The 19,539-nt window shown below is 53.6% G+C and overlaps 8 protein-coding genes across 8 annotated transcripts; 4 read left to right on the plus strand and 4 right to left on the minus strand.

Annotated features, from left to right (window-relative positions):
• Position 1: 1 nt before the first annotated feature.
• On the minus strand, positions 2-745 carry EsH8_X_000373 (uncharacterized protein; the record flags this gene model as incomplete). Its single annotated transcript, XM_083274461.1, has 1 exon — positions 2-745. The coding sequence occupies one exon, from the start codon at positions 743-745 to the stop codon at positions 2-4; it is 744 nt and encodes a 247-aa protein (XP_083119853.1).
• Positions 746-1,339: 594 nt separating this feature from the next.
• Positions 1,340-1,963, minus strand: EsH8_X_000374 (uncharacterized protein; the record flags this gene model as incomplete). The annotated part of the gene is made up of 1 exon (XM_083274462.1): positions 1,340-1,963. The coding sequence occupies one exon, from the start codon at positions 1,961-1,963 to the stop codon at positions 1,340-1,342; it is 624 nt and encodes a 207-aa protein (XP_083119854.1).
• Positions 1,964-6,221: 4,258 nt separating this feature from the next.
• Positions 6,222-7,532, minus strand: EsH8_X_000375 (uncharacterized protein; the record flags this gene model as incomplete). Its single annotated transcript, XM_083274463.1, has 3 exons — positions 6,222-6,684; positions 6,746-7,254; positions 7,314-7,532. The coding sequence occupies 3 exons, from the start codon at positions 7,530-7,532 to the stop codon at positions 6,222-6,224; spliced, it is 1,191 nt and encodes a 396-aa protein (XP_083119855.1).
• Positions 7,533-10,107: 2,575 nt separating this feature from the next.
• EsH8_X_000376 (uncharacterized protein) lies at positions 10,108-10,938 on the plus strand (the record flags this gene model as incomplete). The annotated part of the gene is made up of 2 exons (XM_083274464.1): positions 10,108-10,203; positions 10,258-10,938. 2 exons carry the CDS (start codon positions 10,108-10,110, stop codon positions 10,936-10,938), a joined length of 777 nt encoding a protein of 258 aa, XP_083119856.1.
• Positions 10,939-11,714: 776 nt separating this feature from the next.
• EsH8_X_000377 (uncharacterized protein) lies at positions 11,715-12,677 on the plus strand (the record flags this gene model as incomplete). Its single annotated transcript, XM_083274465.1, has 2 exons — positions 11,715-11,969; positions 12,030-12,677. The coding sequence occupies 2 exons, from the start codon at positions 11,715-11,717 to the stop codon at positions 12,675-12,677; spliced, it is 903 nt and encodes a 300-aa protein (XP_083119857.1).
• An 832-nt stretch (positions 12,678-13,509) lies between these two features.
• EsH8_X_000378 (uncharacterized protein) lies at positions 13,510-13,992 on the plus strand (the record flags this gene model as incomplete). Its single annotated transcript, XM_083274466.1, has 1 exon — positions 13,510-13,992. One exon carries the CDS (start codon positions 13,510-13,512, stop codon positions 13,990-13,992), a length of 483 nt encoding a protein of 160 aa, XP_083119858.1.
• A 1,114-nt stretch (positions 13,993-15,106) lies between these two features.
• EsH8_X_000379 (alpha/beta hydrolase) lies at positions 15,107-16,300 on the plus strand (the record flags this gene model as incomplete). The annotated part of the gene is made up of 1 exon (XM_083274467.1): positions 15,107-16,300. The coding sequence occupies one exon, from the start codon at positions 15,107-15,109 to the stop codon at positions 16,298-16,300; it is 1,194 nt and encodes a 397-aa protein (XP_083119859.1).
• Positions 16,301-16,978: 678 nt separating this feature from the next.
• EsH8_X_000380 (uncharacterized protein) lies at positions 16,979-18,565 on the minus strand (the record flags this gene model as incomplete). Its single annotated transcript, XM_083274468.1, has 4 exons — positions 16,979-17,823; positions 17,892-18,067; positions 18,142-18,223; positions 18,331-18,565. The coding sequence occupies 4 exons, from the start codon at positions 18,563-18,565 to the stop codon at positions 16,979-16,981; spliced, it is 1,338 nt and encodes a 445-aa protein (XP_083119860.1).
• Between the last annotated feature and the right edge of the window lie 974 nt (positions 18,566-19,539).

Here is a 19,539-nt window from a genome sequence, read left to right on the forward strand (position 1 = left end):
GCTAGACTGCACGGATAGACTCGCTTTCCGCCTCTGTGTAAGGCCTCAGAGATGGGTCCAGAGACCTATCACTCTCAACTCTCTGCATCCACTCCTCAAAACTCTCCGCATTATCTTCACCTAGAAGCACAGAGGTGTAGTCGGTAGCAAGCATGCTAGGCCCAAGGGTATTGCTGGCATGTTGCGTAAGGGAACCATTGTGGCCAACCTCAATCCACTTGTCAACTGTCCACCAAAGTCGTGATACGGAATGGAACTTTCGGATATCTTGCAACTCTTCCATGATTGTGAAAATTGTGCCAACCATGACCTCTAATACAGCCCCGTCCGTTGTGGCGGGAGCACCCTGGCTCCCTTCGAGAAAGCGCGATCTTGCCAGACTAACCTCCGCCACAAGTTGCTGTAGGGCGTTCATCGTTTCATCGGGGGCAACAAGTGGGTTCGCAGCGAAAATCGCTGGATCCTCAGAAAGGTCAATATGGACCATTTGCCAAAATAGAGGCTCTTCGACGTTCAGGGATGGGAGGTCGATTCGAGCCTTGATGGCGGCCTCGAGGAAGATGGTGAGGCGGTTCGCGATTGACAGGATTGAGCCATCGAAGGCGGCAACCGTACCTGGGGGCTGAAAGGGGTTGAGATGAAGTATAAAAAGCACCAAGTGGTGTTCAATGACGGCCCGGAGAGACTGCGAGGCCGAGGAGGGGCTGAAATCGAAGCCCGGGATGGCTTTGATGGCGAGATCCATGGTTTTTGGATGCTGGGGATGTTTGCGATGTTATTGGCACCGTGATTTCTTGCAGAGGTGGTGATGGAATGTTTTGGAGGACTGGAAGAAACTGAAAAGGAGCTAATTTGGATGTGTCAATAAGGAAAGAGCACTTTTCTCGTGTCCCATGTATATTTCAGCTTCGCCTCACAACGCTGATCAGCAGATGAAGAAGTATGGTTAGGTGGCAGGCAGTGTACACGCTTCACCTGCACTCAATCAGTATAGCTGACGTGCCTTCAGGATGGAGCCTGAAGTTCAAGGTACGTTAGTACATGTTTTATGGCAATTTTAATGAACATCCATTTGTTTGCAATTACTGATACGTCGCAGCCAGTACTTCTCGTGTCACCTCTGTGCGTCTACGACTACAAAAACAAGCTAGGGCAGTGCAATAGCTTTGAAAATAGTCCATCTTGTATTTTTGAATCCACCGAAGCCGATATCTTTGTCTTCTTTACGTGTTATCATTGTGTATAATTCAATACTTTGGCTCTCCCTGTGGCGATCGAGCCGTCTTCTTCATCCTCCCTGGACCTGTTTCTTCTTCGCCGTAGTCCTTTTGAGAAGCTCTTATAATTCTTCGTCTTGTGCTTCTCGCTGCCTTGTCTTGGCTCTCTCCTCGAGACGGAAGCAGCCGTCGTTCAGTTCGTTGCACTTTTGGTCGACGTACGCCTTGTGAAGCGACAGCTGCAGAAACCGCCCCGGAAGCCGGGCGTCAATCTCTCCGACCCGGATCTTGATGACCTTGATGTCGCGCTTGATGCGCTTGACTCTCTTGTTGGCGTCGGTGGCCCCGTCTCGGCGCATGGTGTTGTACTCGTCCATGAGCAGCTTCTGCATCTCGAAGAGGTCTGACTTTTCCTCCAGCAGCTCTCGATGCAGCGGCGAGAGAGGGAAGCCAGCCTTGTATACGTGAAAGACAGACTTCAAGAGACGCTTCTTATACAAGAGTTTCTGGTACTCGTTGCTAAAGGCAATTGCTCTCCTCTTTACGCGCTCGAACATCCGTCGCGTCTCGTTTCGCAGCTGTGTAATGTGATTGGCCTTGGCCTTCTCGCGTTCCTCAATACTGAGGAGTCCCAGTTGGTTAACGTGGGTCTCGGCTTCTGCTTCAAATTTGCTTGCTTCGGCATCCAACATCTGACTGACGACTGCGTCTAGCTCATTCATCTTGATCGGGGCAACTATAGACATTGTGATTGACGGCAGGATCGGGTCTGTGATGAAAGGGCATTAGCAATGTGAATTCTTCATCTAGACGGGAGTGAAAAGTATTATGGACGACTGACCGTGTTAAGCAGAGTATAATTAGTGGTTTCAAAGGTTGTGATAATTCACGGGGTGGGTTTTGTACGACGCGCTCAAATAAAGCTTTCATGTAAGAAAGTGCAGGCGCGGTTAAATAGTGAGCAAGTAGGTGAACTAGGAGAAAAGGTAGTAGGGCAGAGCCGTAGCATCGCCCTGTGGGTCTTTGCCTGAGATGCCTGCAATGAAAGAGAACAAGGTGTGTGTGTGTCCGAAAGGCTGCAGTTCCTGTGTATTCAAGATGGGAAATGAAAGCTCCAAGAGCAGCTGACTTACGAGACCAGGTCTCCAGCAGTGGTGTTCTCTGCGAAAAAAAGCTAGGGATGGACATCATAAATATAGCAGATTAGGCATAACGATAGTGTCTTAGGACGAGAAATTGCAGAATATTATTAAGGTGAGAAAGAGATAAAAAGTGATCTGGTGGTGATGGCCTTGAATCTCACCATCATGAGGTTCCAGTATTGGTCTGAGATCTGCGAGAGCATTCCAAGAGTAGCCTAGACAGGACACATATTCATTTCAAATTGAATCGTTCTCAAGCCCGTAGGAAGTCCAAGTATAGGGCCAGGCCATCTTTGTCATAATATATGGTAAACTTCAAATTATACGCCCTTCCACGGAAGGTACCTACAAGAAAGAACGATCTGCTGGCCACCGCTGTTTCGCGACACATTCTTCAAATGAGAGAAGGTGGCCTAGTATTTAAACAAATACGATTAGATACACGACTGATTTTAGAACACATTTGAGGCAATGCTCATCAAAAGCTCGTGGTTCACTCTAACATCAAGATAGTCTAGCTGCTATGGGATTGGGCATGGCTGTGTGGATTGGATTGCAGCTTGTGGTTTTCACGCAAATAACAAAGAAAACATGAGCCATGGCCATTTCGCTGTCAAACTTCACTTTTGGTTTCCACAACACAAGAATGCCATGATTCTGCCAAACCTTGACTGCGCCACAAGACATATTTCCGCTCAACTGCCAGGTTTGCACGTAGGCTGGCGGTCCTAAATACGCTAGCAGGGGATGGGGTGCTCTTTTTGGGAGACCCACGGCACATGATTGGACCTGTGGTGTGGGCACTGAAAACCAGCCACTCTACCCGTCCTTGATATGACGACTTCACATCGTGACATAGCACCAGTTCTCCGGTGGTACCCTTCTAGTCCGCAAAGTACGTGGAAACTTGGGCTGCAACTTATTACAACGACAAGCATCTTCCAGACGCAGTTGAGAGGATTGGTCCAAACACCTCTGGGATTTTTATCGGAAAGATGTTTGTTTGTTTGCATACATACGCCTGAAATTGGAAAACTGAGAACTTGATTGATACGCACTGGCCCGCGTCCAGAGCCGCTCGTTTCCGCCTGTGCCCAGCTCACCGATGAAGAAAGACGAAGTCGTTGCCGAATTGGGAGTCGCAAAGACGGCCATCGCGTCAATGCATCCCTCGTGCCAACATGGCCATCCAACCCACTGGCCTCTTTGTTCGTCTGAGTAATTCCCGCCGCAGCCGGACGACACGAGGCCTCCATCTCGTAATCATAGTCAATGCCCTAGTGCTCCCCGTTTCCTTATCTATCACACAGATAATTTTCCGCTTGGGTGCTATTTTTGAACTGCAGTTTGCCAAAGCACGCAGCTTTTACAAGGCCGCTGGGGCTTTCGGGGAAAGGCATGTCAGTTGTCAGGTAACGAGCCGGTGATGTTTTGGGGGAGCGGGGAGTGTTCGCCTAGCGGGAAAGTAGTTGCTTTGGCGAAACGATTATTTGACTGTCATCCATCGGCTTTGGAATAGACAGGGGTGGTGATTTCATTCAATCTTGCTCGGATATTCTCAAATCAGTTTGCGTCTTGCCACTCTGCGGATAGCCGGCAATCTCTCATCCAGGATGTAACACGACTTTAGAAGAAAATGGTGAAACGGACTAAGATACATGACACTAACCAGAACTCGGGAGACCAAAGAACTGAATCGACAACATCGCTCATACATCACCCCCGTAGGAATATCCTCGGAGTACTGCTGCTTGGCCTGTCGCCAAGGCAGACTCAGTACACCATCCCGAGGCAAAGATGCGCGTCTTTGCAGTGTATGGGACGCCAAGCAACCCAGCGATTTGTCTTCTTCTACCCGAACCGTTTGTGGAGATTGGCTAATGACGAAAATGTGGGAGGTGGACATACTTATCTTGTCGGGGCTGTGTTTCTCGCGGGCTACTCAGAGTGCGAGAGCTTACTCCCTTCTCTGTGGCATGGAATCTCGTGGGGCACGCCCGGGTTCATGAGAAAGAGTAGCAAATACCCTCCCATTGGCGACACCGGACGCCTGAGGGGACCTCCAGTTCCCAAACCGGGACTAGTTATTTCACCAAACTCAAAATCAGGTTAATACCGCCGTCACCGACGAGAAACAGGAAAATCTGTAGCGCCAAACAAACTCAGCAGAAGAAACACTTTGGCCGCCCAATAGCATATCGAAGAAAGACAGACGAGCTCGGGTTTGGTTGAAGAAACGCCAGGGATGTCACACCGCGTCTGTAGTAAACCAACAGTCGATGAGGCTCTCTCGCCCACCAGCTACACCAAGCCCACAAATGCAATACTGGATGGTACATGCAAGCGCTTAAAACGCCCAGGAAGCTTATCTGGCAAGGCAAAAGCTTGCTTGGCTGAGCTTGCGCTCTTGGCCCCCCCAGAGTCTCAGGCACGGCGCAGGAGAGAGTCATATGGCACAATGTCATCCCTGCGGGCCAAGGCTGCCACGCTATGACTCTGTCGATCGCGGGTTGCCGAGTGGATGGTTCCTGGTCAGCGGCCTGGGACTATCCTGTGAGCGACAGGGGAGGAGTTGAAACATGAAACAGGAGAAATATCCCACCAACGGAACATTTCTTGCAATCGCCAGCTAAAATGGCGGGAGCGTATTTTTCCGCTACCCCGAGGAAACCTCCGTCGGCCTTTGAGATCTTTGAGCCAACGACATCCCAAGAAGCGGGTTTCTCGGATGATGGCTCCGATGCATGGAGGTTCATGATTCGACTGAGTTCGCTCAGGCAAAAAGTATGCTCATTGATGATGGTATTTTGCCCGGGCGCTTTGTTTCCGAAATGGGACGTTCGTAAAAGGAGTATAAAGGCCGTTGGCATGTTTTTCGCCTGATGTGTGACCATTTGACTTCCTTCTTTTTTCTTCTCTTGGACAGATTTCCGCGTGTTCCTGCAACGTGTTAGTCTTTCTCTTTTTTTGGTCAACGCACGCACATAACCAGCAATCTGCAAATGGTAAAGAAGATTGGCGGGATGGATTAGACCTGGGATCACCATCTGCATCTACAGTACGTGCAGAGCGTGCCTTCAAAGAAAGCGTCCACAGGGCGGGCTGACCGGCACCGGCTCAATGCATCTCCCGGAGAGGAAAACTGCAGAGCAATCTCGCCTCTACACTAGTAAGCAAAGTTGCAGCGATGCCAGCGATAATTTCTCCTTCAACTTCTCGATCCCAAATCTGCGGGGAAGGCCTCGACCGGCTCTCTCCATCCCCAAAGTCCGAAGGTCCGCAAAAGTATGCCGTTGCCCTTGCGGCGCTTGCTGCGCGAGACTACCAACCAGAGACGGTTGCTCGTGTTTGGGTGTGGAACCTTGTACCGTCCATGAACGTGAGCTTTGGGCATCGATTGCAGAGAACGACTTTAATCTGCGGCCATCGAAAGAGTCTGGTTCTCGTCCCAGTCCCCTCAGTTGGTTTATCGACGGCAGGCCAAATTATCGATGCCGCGGTTCATCCCCCTGAAAAAGCTTCCATCTCGTGCAAGTTGGGGCATACCCGCGTTTGAGCGCTTGATTTGGGCCTTTACATGACTCAATTTTTGATCAATTGCATATCTTCTCTACTCGTTAAACTAAACTCGATAATATGGTTCGTGTGTTTTGTCATCATTCGTCGTGTACGTACATGGGTGCAGTTTTTACCTCCCACCTTGCAGATTTGCCCCATTTTCTGAATCTCAGATGCGCACCCGTATGCTGTTTTGTGCTAAACGCTTGCCGCTCAACGCCGTGATTTCCCATCGAAATCCCCCCAAAGCGGGGAGAGCATTTCCGCCCGGGTAATATGTCCATTCCGTAGCCATTCCGAAATCCTAAATCTTATCCGAGGCCCAGCCGTTGCTTGTACTGTCGGGTCTGCCGCTGCTGCTCCAAGTTCTGGCCGTTTTTGTCGGGCTCTCGAGTGACTTGTCGTGCTTGCGGATCTCCTTCAGCTCCAGCCCAACTGGCCCCCTAACGTCTTTCGTCTCGAAGATTGCCGACGTTGGCGTGGCATCTTCCTGCCATGGCGGTGTCTCGTACCACTGATCCTGATGGGCATTAGGGTCCACCCGCCGTTTGCCGAAAAGTCTCGGGAACCACGCTCTGAGCTTCGAAATCGTTCTGTTGTAGAGCTCATCCACCAAGGGCCTGATTCCTGGGATAGAAAGAGCAATCAGTGTTGCCCCGATCTCCGATACCTCGATGGCGAGTAGTGGGCTGTAAATCCATGACTGGTCCGGCTGCCACTGGCCGTTAATGACGAGAATGAGGCGAGCAACGGAGATGGCAATGACACTGCGCTTGTTAGAAAATGGGGCAAACCCAAAGACAAAGGGGATACTGCGCGACGACTTACAGAGTACCGGGCATCAGAATGCAAGCAAGCTGGACTTTGCGCTTGCGCGTCATTTCCAACATGTGCAGCATAGCAACTGGAATTCCAAAGAGCACAAGGTCGCAGAAAAGCGAGACACCAGAGTTGATACCGTAGACGAGGCCCCAGGGGAGACACTTGAATTGATAAAACTCCGGCTGCCACACATAAGGCCAGATCGCCGTCACAGGAAGGCAGTGGAAGATGATAAGGAGCATCTGCGTGACGTATGCGGCGAGCAAGAAGAGCGCGGCTCCCTTGATGGCCAGGAGGAACCGGCTGTTGACGGCGCAGACTCGGTAGTAAAATGCCAAGCCCGAATATCGGCAGAACAATAGCGCACTCGTATATATCAAGTGCGCGGTGAAGTCGAGAACCTCGGTCCTTTCCACCATTTCTCTCGTCATTACGTATTGAATGAACTCGAAATGCCGCCCAGATCCGACGTTGATGAGAATGATACACAAAGGGACAAATGCTATGAACATTGCCTGAGGCCAAGCCGTCAGCAAACCCGCCTTTGGCGACTCGACAGACCCGGAGTGCTCACCATGGATATTACGGCCAGTGTGTCGTCGATCCCGAAGCTCTTGCGCAGGAAGAGCCGCGAGAAGGCCCGGCCGTTCACGACGACCAGTGTGAGTGCAAACATGAAGATGGACGCATTCATCGCCGGCCCGTCCCGGTCCTCCTCCAGATAATCCAAGCTGATTTCCGGCGGTACACGACCCGCCGCGACGGCGATTGCGGCCTCTGAGTCGCCACTCATGGTGATGGTGGCCGCTGAGATGTTGTACACCCGGCTGAGGTTGTCATGTGGTGAAAGATGCGTAGAGTTCGACCGCAGAAAAGCCCCTCCCGAGAGAAGACAGCCACGCCCAAACGCTTTATGTTATCGAGAAGCCGCTGCTGCGGAGTGTTGCGTCCGCAATCTTGGTGTGTGCCCAATCGGATGACACAGATGCGCAACTTTAAATATTCCATGGGTGGGCGCCCGTATAAGCTTTGGAATGCTGGGAGAAGGGGCCTGCTGGCGAAGGTTGGCGCTTGTGTCTGGACTGAAAAGAAGCTTGAAAAAGCTTAACTTGAGTCTTTGTTGGGCGTTTGTCCGTGCCACCGGCAGTTATCGAGGTACCCGTTTGCAACCACCAAGTGTTGACGGGTGATGTCAGGATGGTCTTATGAGGATCTATGGATGTATCATCATTGCTTCAATAAATTTCAGCTCCGGCTGGAATGTTCGAAGTCGTTTGTTTGATCTCTCTAAAAAAATTCAAACACATGTAAGCGCGGTTGAAAAAAGTGGCGGGGATTCGGTGCACAGCCAGTTTCGCTCCTCGGCCGAGCCCCAGGACACTGACGAATCCCCACGTTTGGCACGTTTGGGGGGGGGGGGGGGGGGGGGCTAATGACGGAAGCTAATCGATGAGAAAACAAGATCTCTTCAGGGTCTTGCAATCGATGAATGAAACTGGAATACCGGTACTGCAGACCTCGGGAGCTCTGGCAGACCAGCTGCCCGGTACCATCCCTCTTTCAGACCCTGGGTTAATTGCCTGTCAGAGGGCGTCATGGAAACGGATACGGTCATGACGAACAAACACAATTGATCCCACCGGCAGTTCTGTAATGGTGAAATTTCCTAAACAAGACCTGACTCGTTTTCAGTGACATAACGCTGAGTTTACTTTTTCAATCTGAGGCTGGTGTCACCCATCGGGTCTATTGGCAATGCGCGTTGGCCTTGTCGAAAATCGGACGGCGGACTTATGAGGCGGATGTCTAAGATGAACACCACTCGAGTAATCAACAAAACAACCACGGAACAGCAGAAACTAATACACGCAGAGAGAACTGGCGTAAAGCCCGGAGTTTTCTGTATTCCCGCGCATTCCGCACCACCTCCCCAGCTCTCCGGACTCCGTACCGATCCGCGGAAAATTTCCCCGGCACTCACCACTCGTGTCTTCTGCCAAGAAACGACACTAAGATAGACTCGATTCTCACGTAGGAAAGAGGGAGCATTAAAAGTTTGTGTACCTCCCGCACATTCGGATGTGATGAAAATGTCTTCGGACTTCGGAGGTTTGCGCAAGGGATGCGAGTATTCGCCGGTGTTTCTCTCTCGGGGCCGAGGGACACCGAGTGATGAGATCTTTCTTGAACGAATAAAGGTTTGTCTCCTCTTATGCGCTCTTCTTGGGGATCCAGTTAAACCGAGTTGTGCATGCTTTCTCGTCTCGGCCAAGCACCTTGATCGGGGTGGTTATGGTGCATCGCGTGGCTACCTGGCAGGAGATTGCCCATCTACATTCTTGTTAACCAAGCAATGGACATAAAGTTATTTTCTCTTTTTAAAACGAGAAGATTTAATCAAAATCAGCCATAGGATTTAGAAACAGAGCTTGTAATGGATACAATGCATCGTTTGAGTGACTATTTAGAAATTTCAGCGCATGTGAGGCAAGCTGGTGACTTGAAATCTGGTCCACTGTTGACGTTGTAAATGACTATGTATGGGTTTATGACAGTCCTGAAAGGTTTGGGTTTCTACGTGCTGAATTTAAGGGCCACCATGGCTGTTGATAACTGATATGGCCTTGCAATTACTTGAAGATCAGTCTGCTGGATTACTCAGACAGAATACAGGGAGCCGGCCAGCAGCAGCAGCCGGCCACAGCAGCGGAACCCGGAGATCCGACCTCCGGGCTGCCAACAGCGATACCTTCGCTACCACTGCTGCTGCCAACCTACCAACTTTACACATAGATACACACCAGAATACAGTACCAGTTTTGACCTTTCGTTTCTTACGCTTGAATTACCACCCATACGGGTATCCTGTGATACCAACACAGTCAAAAGATATCGTCAGATGAGAGCACACAGGTTGTGGGAAAGAGAGAGAGATCGAAGTGGAAGATAGGACAGATGAATTAATTTATAATATGAGTTGACTAGAACAAATCTCTCTAAAATCAATGGAGGGCTGTAAATTTGCACCTGAGGGAAGGTACGATAGAGCCGCATCTAGGTGACGGCGAGAATAGCATCGTGTGGGTCCGCGCTGTTGACCGCCCACCGACTCACCAACGAACAGCTTCACTCTGCTTCCCCAGAAATTGAACGAGTATTCATAAGCTGATTGAAAGAAAATCCATTTTCACCTTTTTCCTTTTTTGCTCTTCTTTGTTGGCCTTTGGCTTTCTTTCGTTGCTTGTCAGGCTGGACGATTTGCACTACAAGCCATTTTTCAAAAGCAGCCCAACAACCACCTCCAGCTTTATCAAGGTGAGTTCATGTCTTCAGAGGAAAGTTGATCGAATTTTCTAATTATTTATTAGATGAGTGGCCACCTCATATTCTTTCGGGAGGAGCCTGATCTTCCGACTCTGTTCTCCGGCCTGGACTTTTCGGTGGCATTTCGTCCCAGTCCTGCGGTACGCATCTGATGGGAAGTAGTATGGTCAAACCAGGTACTTACTCATTCTTAGCCCTCCGAGAGATGCGCGTCCATCATTTCAGAGCAATTCAACGAATCTCCGAGCCTTGAGATCCTCCGAATCCAGCCTTACCTGAAATACCCCGGCTTCGACCTACCCGAGCTGGTCATCACCGAGAAGACCAAAGACTTGGCCATCGCGCTGCGCACCGACCGCGACCTGTCCAACCCAGGCTCTCCTCAATCGCCCCTGTTGCCTCACGAAATGCCTTACAACGTCTCCCTGCAAGTCGAAGGCATATTCTGCGCTGCCATCGGAGTCCTGTACTCCAACAAGAGCATTAAGTCAAACCGGCCCTTGATGTGGCAGAAGGTCCAACGCGTTTTGGCCGCGCGGGATGAAGCCTGGAAGAGCCGGGTCACCTCTAGGCAGATCTATGAACTGGTCACCATCTACGCCAAGGCTCGGGTGCGATTCCTTGACGGCGGCCCTAAGCATAAAATGTCGTCCGTGAGCGACAACAAATACTGGCGGCTGATGAAGACGGTGGACCGGTGGATTGCCCTCTCGAAGGACAAGGCTTCCGTGTCAAACGATCTGCGGTTCAGGGCAAAGGCCAAGTGGATAAAGGGTTACATTATACGCAGCAACCCGCTGACAGACGCACCTGCGAAGAACCAAACGCGGATGATGACTCCCGCAGACTCGGATACGATGGATGTTGATGATTAGCGTGAACGGAGAGGAAGAGCTTCAAAGAAGAAGGCATCAGGTTTTGGCAAGATGAGACCATTGTGTGTCTTGGCGATGCAATGGCTTTGCTTCTTGGGATTCGACCTGGCTCTTGAGAACCACGCTGCTTGTATGAGATTTTCTTCATTAATGCATGTCTAGATACCCTTTTGTTTGTCATTGTCGTCGTTTCATCGCTTTTATACCCAATGGAATGCTTTCTTTTTGCTGCCTTCCATTAACAATGAACATCTTGACTTCCTCTACATGGTCAAAGTCTCTTGAGAGTCAAGAATCAGGCCTCCAGTTTGTCATTACACACTACACAAACTGGGTCCACGAATTTAGACTCATGTACCTAGTTCAAAGCTCAGCTCTGGACAGCATATTGATGATCAATTCATTATTTCAAACAACTTGCGGAACCAATATGAAATTACGACAATGACACAGTTTGGGCTAGCAAGTAGTCTTAGAATGGCCTAGGCAGCTTCTTCAGTTCAAATCCAAGAGTGCGATGGAGGGAATATCACTGCCTATTCGCGAGCGCTCAAGTCATAAGCGTTTGTTCCCTCACTCAACTCTGTTCTATAATCCGACATTATCACCTCCGCCTTTTGATTCCCCTGCATCTTTTTGTCGGTCATAACTCTGGTTTCGTTCCCTTATCACTGTCATCATTCTCGTCCTCTCTCAACCTTATGCCGTATCACCCACAAGAGATGCTACAGCACTGTTTACGGATTCTTCAACAGTGACGGAACTAAAAGCTCAAGATGGCGTCTAATGATGGCATTGACGACCGCTGTATGACAGCCGTGCAGCTCGTTCCAGGTCTGAGACTCGACGACAAGAGCCAGGAACGCTCTGCTGGCGAGCTTTTGGTACTCGACATGCTCTCTCAGCCCACCCTGAATCAGGGTCAGGATCAGGATCTGCCGCGAATCATCGCGAATCGAACCGCCGCCCTCTTAGGAGCCTACTTCCGGATAAGACGCCTCGTCATCAAAGGCCTCCTCGGTCATGCGTACGTCAGACCGAAGAACCACTGGCGATCCGCCCTCTGCTTCCTCAACCGCAATCGGGGATAGGACATGTACAACATCCCGGTAGCAGACATTGAGAGTGTTTTGACCCGCCTTGGCAACGCCAGAAAGACCTTTCTCCGTGACAACCCGGGCCCTCAGCCCGAGAAGCAGTCCGAGTTTAAGGCAATATTGAAACAGCTCGATAAATGGAATGCTCGGGATGCATACCAAACCCCTCCTACAACAGCCGATGACGGTGGCGAGAAGCTTGAGAATCAAACGGCGTTGGAGAGTACCCATACTCCTCCGGCTCATCCTGGCGAAAGTCCTCGTCCGCTCGAGTCGCAGGCCACTCCTGCCGCCACGTTAACAGTAGGTCAATCCTCTGCATCCTCCAAGAATGGTGGAACTCGGCCTTGTGCGTCGGCAGTTCCAGCAACCCCTGTCAGGACTCTGAAGGTGACCAAAGCCGGAGAAGAAAGCCCGGGCCTCTTCGTCAGCCCCGACGGCCCCATTGGGCCTCGGTCGCCGCTTTTTCACGACGACAACAACACAATTCTATCGCTGTTGGAGAGAATCCAGAAACTGGAGGAAGAGAAAGAGGAGATTGCAAGACAGGCAGACGGCCGCGTCCGTGCTGCTCGGGAGGAGACATTTGCTGCCGTCCTGCCGACCCTCAACATGTACAAGCAGGACAGCGAGCCGGACTAGGATCTCGGCGACCTCGACATGTTTGTGCGCAACTTTCGCTTGAGGAATCAGAGCGAGCGGCTGTCTAGGCTGGCACACACGTAGTCACCCACCTTGCTGTATGTAAAGCTGCATCCGCAACTCGTCATGTCTGGGTAGGTGAGGACTGGGATAGGACTACTTGTTCAGTTCCTTGTACCCTTTCGTTAGTTTGACATGATGACAACATGCAAATACCTGGGCCAGGCCCGTACTGATAGCGGTGTATTACCAATTGGGTTGGTATCAGCAACTTTGTTAACATCGCGCTCATTCGACAAGACAGTTGGGCTGTACAAAGCAAATCAAGTACGCGGTTTGCAATTCCAAACTACATTTGACTGCCTTTCTTCAGTGTCATGCGCAATTCTTCAAAGACCTAAAGAAGTACCATTCCATCTCTTTTTGCACTATCAGACTGCAGCTCTTGAATCTGTGTTCTACGGGGTTCCGATCCGTCACAGGGGCTGCCTCTGGCTTAGGCAGAGGGTCACCGGCCGGTCACCTCCTTTGCCCGGGCCGGTGAGCAAATACCTACTACCCATAAGAGGGAGGCAGCCTGGTTAAGATTCTTCTTTCTGTTTTCAAAAAAGGCACCTTCCACATACCTCCTGTATTCTGGGTTCCTCTTTCTGCACTTAATCCATACGCACACCAGAACCACCACACAAGAGCAACGCGCCTCCCAGGGACCTCTGGGAGCAAACACACCCTGATATCTCCCTCATAGACTTCTAGTACTGTTATTCATTCCAAGTCTTACATTCAATCCCCAGGTCAACTAACATTACCCCGTGGCAGGAAGAAATCAAACATGCCGCAATCCACCGACCTCGACGGTAACAAGGCCGAGCCGCCTCCCGCCCCGAAGCACACCTTGACCTTCCAAATCATCCAGAACATCGACCAGCCCCCTGAGATCCCGGCCATAGTGTACGTGCTGGCGTTCGGGGTCTCCGAAGGGACCCGGCGCGCCCTCCTCGAGTCCGCGACCCATATGGGCCCCGTCCTGATGCCGCAGATCCAGAACAAGGAGTTTTACCTCACCGACCTGGAGCTCGAGGAGGAGGAGTGGGTCGGGCTGCTGCGCAAGACCCGGCCGAGCAAGATGCCCCGCAGCATGAAGGACAGGTTCGCCAAGGCGGAGAAGGAATGCTTGGAGACGCTGGAGGGCATCAGGATGGCGATAAAGCAGGAACGGGAGATGTACACGGAGTTGATTGCGCAGATGAAGCGCGCGGGCGCCTGCAAGAGCAAAGTGAAGAAGTGCTGCGGGGGCCCGAAGCATATCTGCTGATGGGAATCCCGGGCGTCAGACTCCTAGATTTGTCGGAAAGTGCTGGGAGAAACGAGCTGCGAATCAACAGGCATGAAGCTGGTCCTGTGGAGGCTTAACTAGCCATGAGCGCCTTCATGACCGTCTACGCCGTGGGAATGCTTGGCCCAGACAACACTCTGTCTGACCTTGGCTTAGTACAAAAGACCAATTACTTAAAGCCCCGATCAGACTTGATTATCTAGCAAGTGACAAGTTGAGGCGAGGGATTGGCGCACTACTCAGTTGCCCAGCGAGAGCGTGCCCGCAAAAGCAAGAGATCCTGGCACGTAGAGCGAACATGGCAGACTCGGCCGCGACACGGCATACACCGGCGACGGAGCTTTCATGATTCCCGCATCGCTAAAACTTCGCTAGCCGGACGGAAGGTGGGGATTTCTCCGGAACATGCTGTCCCCCACACTGTTGTCCAAATAGGCGAACAGCTCCGATCGGTAATTTGCCCGTCCGCACAGCAACTGCTGCTGCCTGCCGGGGGCCCGCCCGTTCGCCCCGACGAACCTTCCTCTTCCCTCCGTCTTGGCGAATCCAACTGGCGAAGTCCAACTGCCATGACATTCCTTCGACAAGCCCGCCATTTCGGATCGGGCATTTCGCCTGCAGACTCGACTCCACGGATAGTCCCGAGCACGGCCGCGGCCTCTTCTTGGCGCCCCGAACCCTCCACCGCCTTTCCCACCAAACTTTATGCTTGAGCTGGGGGAGCGGGCCCAGTGGACCAGGCCATCTCCAGGGGTCCCCATCATCCAATGCAACCACATCTCCGCCCCCTGGGGAGATTTGATCGCGCCAGGCATGACACGAGCATCACTGGATCCCGGCAATTAACAAAATGGGTCCTCTCTCGCTGAGGGGCTCTTGCGGCGGCCGCCTTCTTAGCGGAACCCGGTTGCTCATTTTGCATATCGAGAGAAGAGAGGGCGGGAGAGAAGAAAAAAGGATTTAATATCGACCCAAACCCGCTCACCCTTCCAGCCCTCCTGCTCCCGTTCTTCTTCCCCCGGCAGCGTCGCACTCAACTCACCCCCGTCAACTCCTCCCATCGTCCCGCCCGCCTGGTAAACTCGCCGTCAAGATGGTCCGACTGTCAATCGCCACCGTGCTCGCCGTGGGCGCCGCCGCCGCCCAGGCCCTCGCCTCGAGCAACTGCACCGGCGTCAACGCCATCAGCACAAAGTGCGTCTCCAAGGAGGCCGCGCACACGCGCGACTTCTTCTACGTCGGCGGCCGCTACATCGAGACGGCCTCGGGCAACGTCACCGTCGACCAGCTCTACGTCGAGAAGCTCGTGCCCGTCTCGACCGCCGCGGGCGCCCGCCGTCGCCGCCGCGGCGCCGCCGCCACCAAGCCCATCGTCTTCTTCCACGGCGGCGGCACCACCGGCGTCACCTGGCTCAACACCCCCGACAACCGCCCCGGCTGGGCCTCGTACTTTCTGCAGCAGGGCCACACCGTCTACCTGGTCGACGTGGCCGCCATCGGCCGCTCGTCCGAGAACAACCTCGCCAACTTCACCATGCTCGCCGGCACCGCCGCCGAGGGCGTCGAGAAGGGCTTCACCGCCGTCGAGGTCTACAACACCTACCCGCAGTCCAGCCTGCACACCCAGTGGCCCGGCACCGGCCGCAAGGGCGACCCCACCTTTGAGCAGTTCAAGAAGACCATCATCCCGCTGTCGACGAGCTGGGTGCCGCAGGAGCTGGCCATGCGCGCCTCGGGCTGTGAGCTGCTCTCGCTGCTCGGCGAGAAGGCCTACCTCGTCTCCCACTCCATCGGCGCCCGCACGCCCATCCTCATGTCCAACGACTGCCCGCAGTACATCGCCGCCAACATCAACCTCGAGGGCACCACCATCCCCTTCTGGTCCTACGGCTACGACCTGGGCGGCACCCCCGCCAACCCCTGGGGCCTGGCCAACACGCCCCTCGACTACGACCCGCCCGTCGCCAGCGCCGACGAGCTCGAGACCGAGGTCGTCGGCAACGAGACCCTGGCCCTCCGCAGCTGCCACCGCCAGAAGGAGCCCGCCCGCCAGCTGCCCAAGATCGCGAGCGTGCCCTACCTCATGGTCACCGGCGAGGCCAGCGTCCACATCACCTACGACCACTGCCTCGTCGACTACCTGAAGCAGGTCGGCGGCCAGCCCGAGTGGATCAAGCTCGGCGACATTGGCATCCGCGGCAACGGCCACTTCATGCACGTCGAGAAGAACAGCCTGGAGATCGCCGAGGTCGTGAACAACTGGATCCTGGAGAAGGAGGCGGCGTAGACTGGGCCGGGGAGCGAGAGGAAGAAATGATGATATAATATAAATGATTATAGATATAGATAATATAATGTGGAAACGCGTTTTCTCGTGGGTCTCGAGGCTATCGTCGGCTTTCAAGGGGAGGAAATTGAATATTTCTGTTCCCTGATCGTGTTTCTTCCATCACTGTGTGCGCATCGTCCCGTCCCGGCCTGCCATGGAGACTGCCCTGCACGTACCCGATTACGGCGCCAAATATCAATGACTCGCCCCCATCCCATGACAAAGCTGGAGTGGCGGCGGGCTGCAGAACGTTTTCAGAGAAGGTGGCGAGGGAGAGAGCACTCCGACGATGGCGCGAGCTCCTGTTCCCCGTCCCGGAGTCTCCTCGAGGGTTATGTTTCGACATTTCAAGTTGCACTGTAATGGAAAAGGAAAAGCATAGACGCATTGACAGGTGAATTTTATTATTACTTAATTATTACGGACGCACACTGGCTGACGTGGTTTGGGTCGTTGATAGATTTGTATTCGTTTCTGTAAAGCCCCCGGGGATATCAAATGCTAACGAGAGAGAGAAAAAAGACAAGAAAACAAATACAGACTTTAGATTTAACTCCGACACCGATTCCTCCCACCCCCTCAACGCCTTTTTTAAAAAATCATTCGTGACATTTCATCCGGGGGGCCTCCCGCCGCTCACAGCTTCTCCGACCACACCGGGAGCAGCACAAACAGCAGGACGCACAGGGTGGAGAAGACGGCGCCGCCGAACATGGCCTGCAGGACGATCTTGTGCTGCAGGCGGCGCAGGTGGACGTCCTTGACGCGGATCTTGCGGTCGAAGATCATCATGCGCGACAGGAACTTCATCAGGCCGGTGCGCTGGGACAGTAGCGAGGCGCTGTCGTCGAAGCGCTCCCAGGGGAGGGGCTGGCGGCGGGTGAAGAGGAGCAGGAAGAAGCAGCTGCCGCGCAGGCCGGACAGGATGAGGGACATGCCGACGAACCACATGGGCCAGGGGGCGAAGGCGTTCCAGCGGCTGTGGGCGCCGGTGAAGGGCACGAAGGCGCGCAGGAGGACGCAGAGGAAGCCGGCGATGGTGAGGGCGATGCCGACGCTGGTGGCCATGCACAGCGTCTCGAAGGTGCCGTTGGAGACGCCGAGGCGGATGAAGTTGCGGTGGGAGCAGTTCTTGAGGAGCCCGTAGACGTGGTCGGCGATGGGGCGCAGGTGCGCCGGGTCGGACGAGTGCTGGAGGTCGAGCAGGGCCTGGTCACGCAGCGCGGGCGGGATGTTGAGCTCCTTCTCCGAGTCCGGGAGGAGGAAGCCCTTGACGACGGCGTTGAGCTCGGCGCGGTAGGCCGAGTGCGGCGCGATGCGGGACGGGATGATGGTGGCGGCGTTGGTGGAGGGGACGGGCTTCGCGCACGAGTTGGCCCATGACTTGATGCGGTCGCGGCCGCACGGGCCGATTTTGCTGTTGGGTCTGCACGATGCTTCCGGGGCGATGAGCTGGACGATGTTGGTCATGGTCTCGTCGGCTTCGGGGCATGTTAGTCATGGACGCTGGGAGGCGGGCAATGAGGGGAGGCGGGTGTCATGGGCATACCTGCTTCGGGATCGCACTCGAACTCGGACAGTTGGAGGGACGGGAGCTTGACGCCGGTTTCGATGGCGCTATCCGCCATGCTGTCTCGCGACGATGTCTGGTCGATGTCCTTCTCCGAAAGGGGGAAGTTGCTGAGACTTCCCGTCTTTGCGTACGTCGCCTCATAGTTGCGGAACCTGGGGCACCTTGTCAGATATCATAGCCAGTGGAGGGGACATCATCTGGATAGGGTGGAGGGGAGGGGACATACCAGACGTAGAACTCAAGGTTCTCGGGCGAGAACTCTATGTACTTGAGGTACATGTAGAAATCATATAATGACATGGGAGAGCCTAGGGAAGAGGAGAGACGACAATGTTAGCTCGTTCGTTCTCATCCGCCATGCCTCATGCTGGGTGCCTAGAGTTTGACGCGATGGGTAGATGGAATGTGTGCTCACAGGTCTCGTTGGCCAGGACCTTCTCTAAACTCAGCCGCGCCGGGATGGGGCTCTTTTCACGCCCGTCCCTGCTCATGGGCCTCCTCCCCGATCTTATGGCGGCGGCATACTCCTTGAAGTCGCGGTACTCGGGCTTCTTGTACCAGATCAACCACTCGGGGAACATGGACTTCGGTTCCTTAATCGTCTGCGCCTCAGAGTCGTCCGCCTTTTGCCTCGGGTTTCTTGCTTCCATATCGAAATGGCTTTGGCTGTGTATGCGTGTGTATGTGTGTGTATGTGCGTGTGGTAGATAAAATATCTATGTGGTGAAATAGGATGCGTTGAAGGGAATTGGAATGAGGAAGCAAAAGCTTGGCCGCCCTGCACGCTTCGTTTTTGGGGCGCCCAGGTCAGCCATATATCAAGTCTCGCGCTTCCACGGTAGCATGCCGTGCATGGGCGGCGTCGGCGGCGCTCGATGCAGCAGATCAGAGAGACCGGAGAGGGCGTGGGATTGGCGTTTGCAAAGCCCTTGGCCACTGGCTCGACCAGCCTGGATGGGTAGCCCCATGTCTTCCGCGGACAAAGCACGCGCCGCGCACAGACAAGGCAGCGGCGCCAGAACGACCAGAGTCGAACGGGTTGGATTGGCCAGAGTCATCTGTATTAGGCCCTGCAAGCCTCGGTGGGCACAGTGTCTTGGAAGGCCGGCCAATGGCCGTGTGTGCTGACGAGACGTGAACGCGAGCCCTGTTGGTCGTCGACGAGGCTTGCGCCATTCTGCGCATGCTTTTGGGGGGCTTCGAGATGCAAATCGGATGGGTCGGCAAACCAACGGAGCCCTGAGAGGGACGAGTCAAAGCGGACGATATCAAGAGACCTTTCCGTTAGCCCGCCCGTTAGCGCCATGAACCATCCTGAGTTTGGCTGAAGAATCGTCGCGCTTGTGCAGGAGTCTGCAGCTAGCGCCAGTACATCATGGCACTTTGCATTGGGATGGGCAAGCAAAGATTGACCTTGGGCCCTTTGGGCGATGGGCATTACTCGGATGCGGCGAGACAGGGCAGCACGCAGCATTTGGTTTCTCCGTTGTGTGAGCTCTTCTGCCCAGCCAGTCCTGCTCGTGTCCGTCTCGTGGAGGGTTCTGGGCGATCCGAATCTTGTTTGTCTCGCCCGGGTTTTCTCGCTCTTGACGACAAACAAAGGGACCCTCCCGGATGTCTTGAT

This window comes from Colletotrichum jinshuiense, chromosome 10, assembly GCF_051148585.1.
Source record: "Colletotrichum jinshuiense chromosome 10, complete sequence".
Taxonomy (NCBI): Eukaryota; Fungi; Ascomycota; class Sordariomycetes; order Glomerellales; family Glomerellaceae; genus Colletotrichum; species Colletotrichum jinshuiense.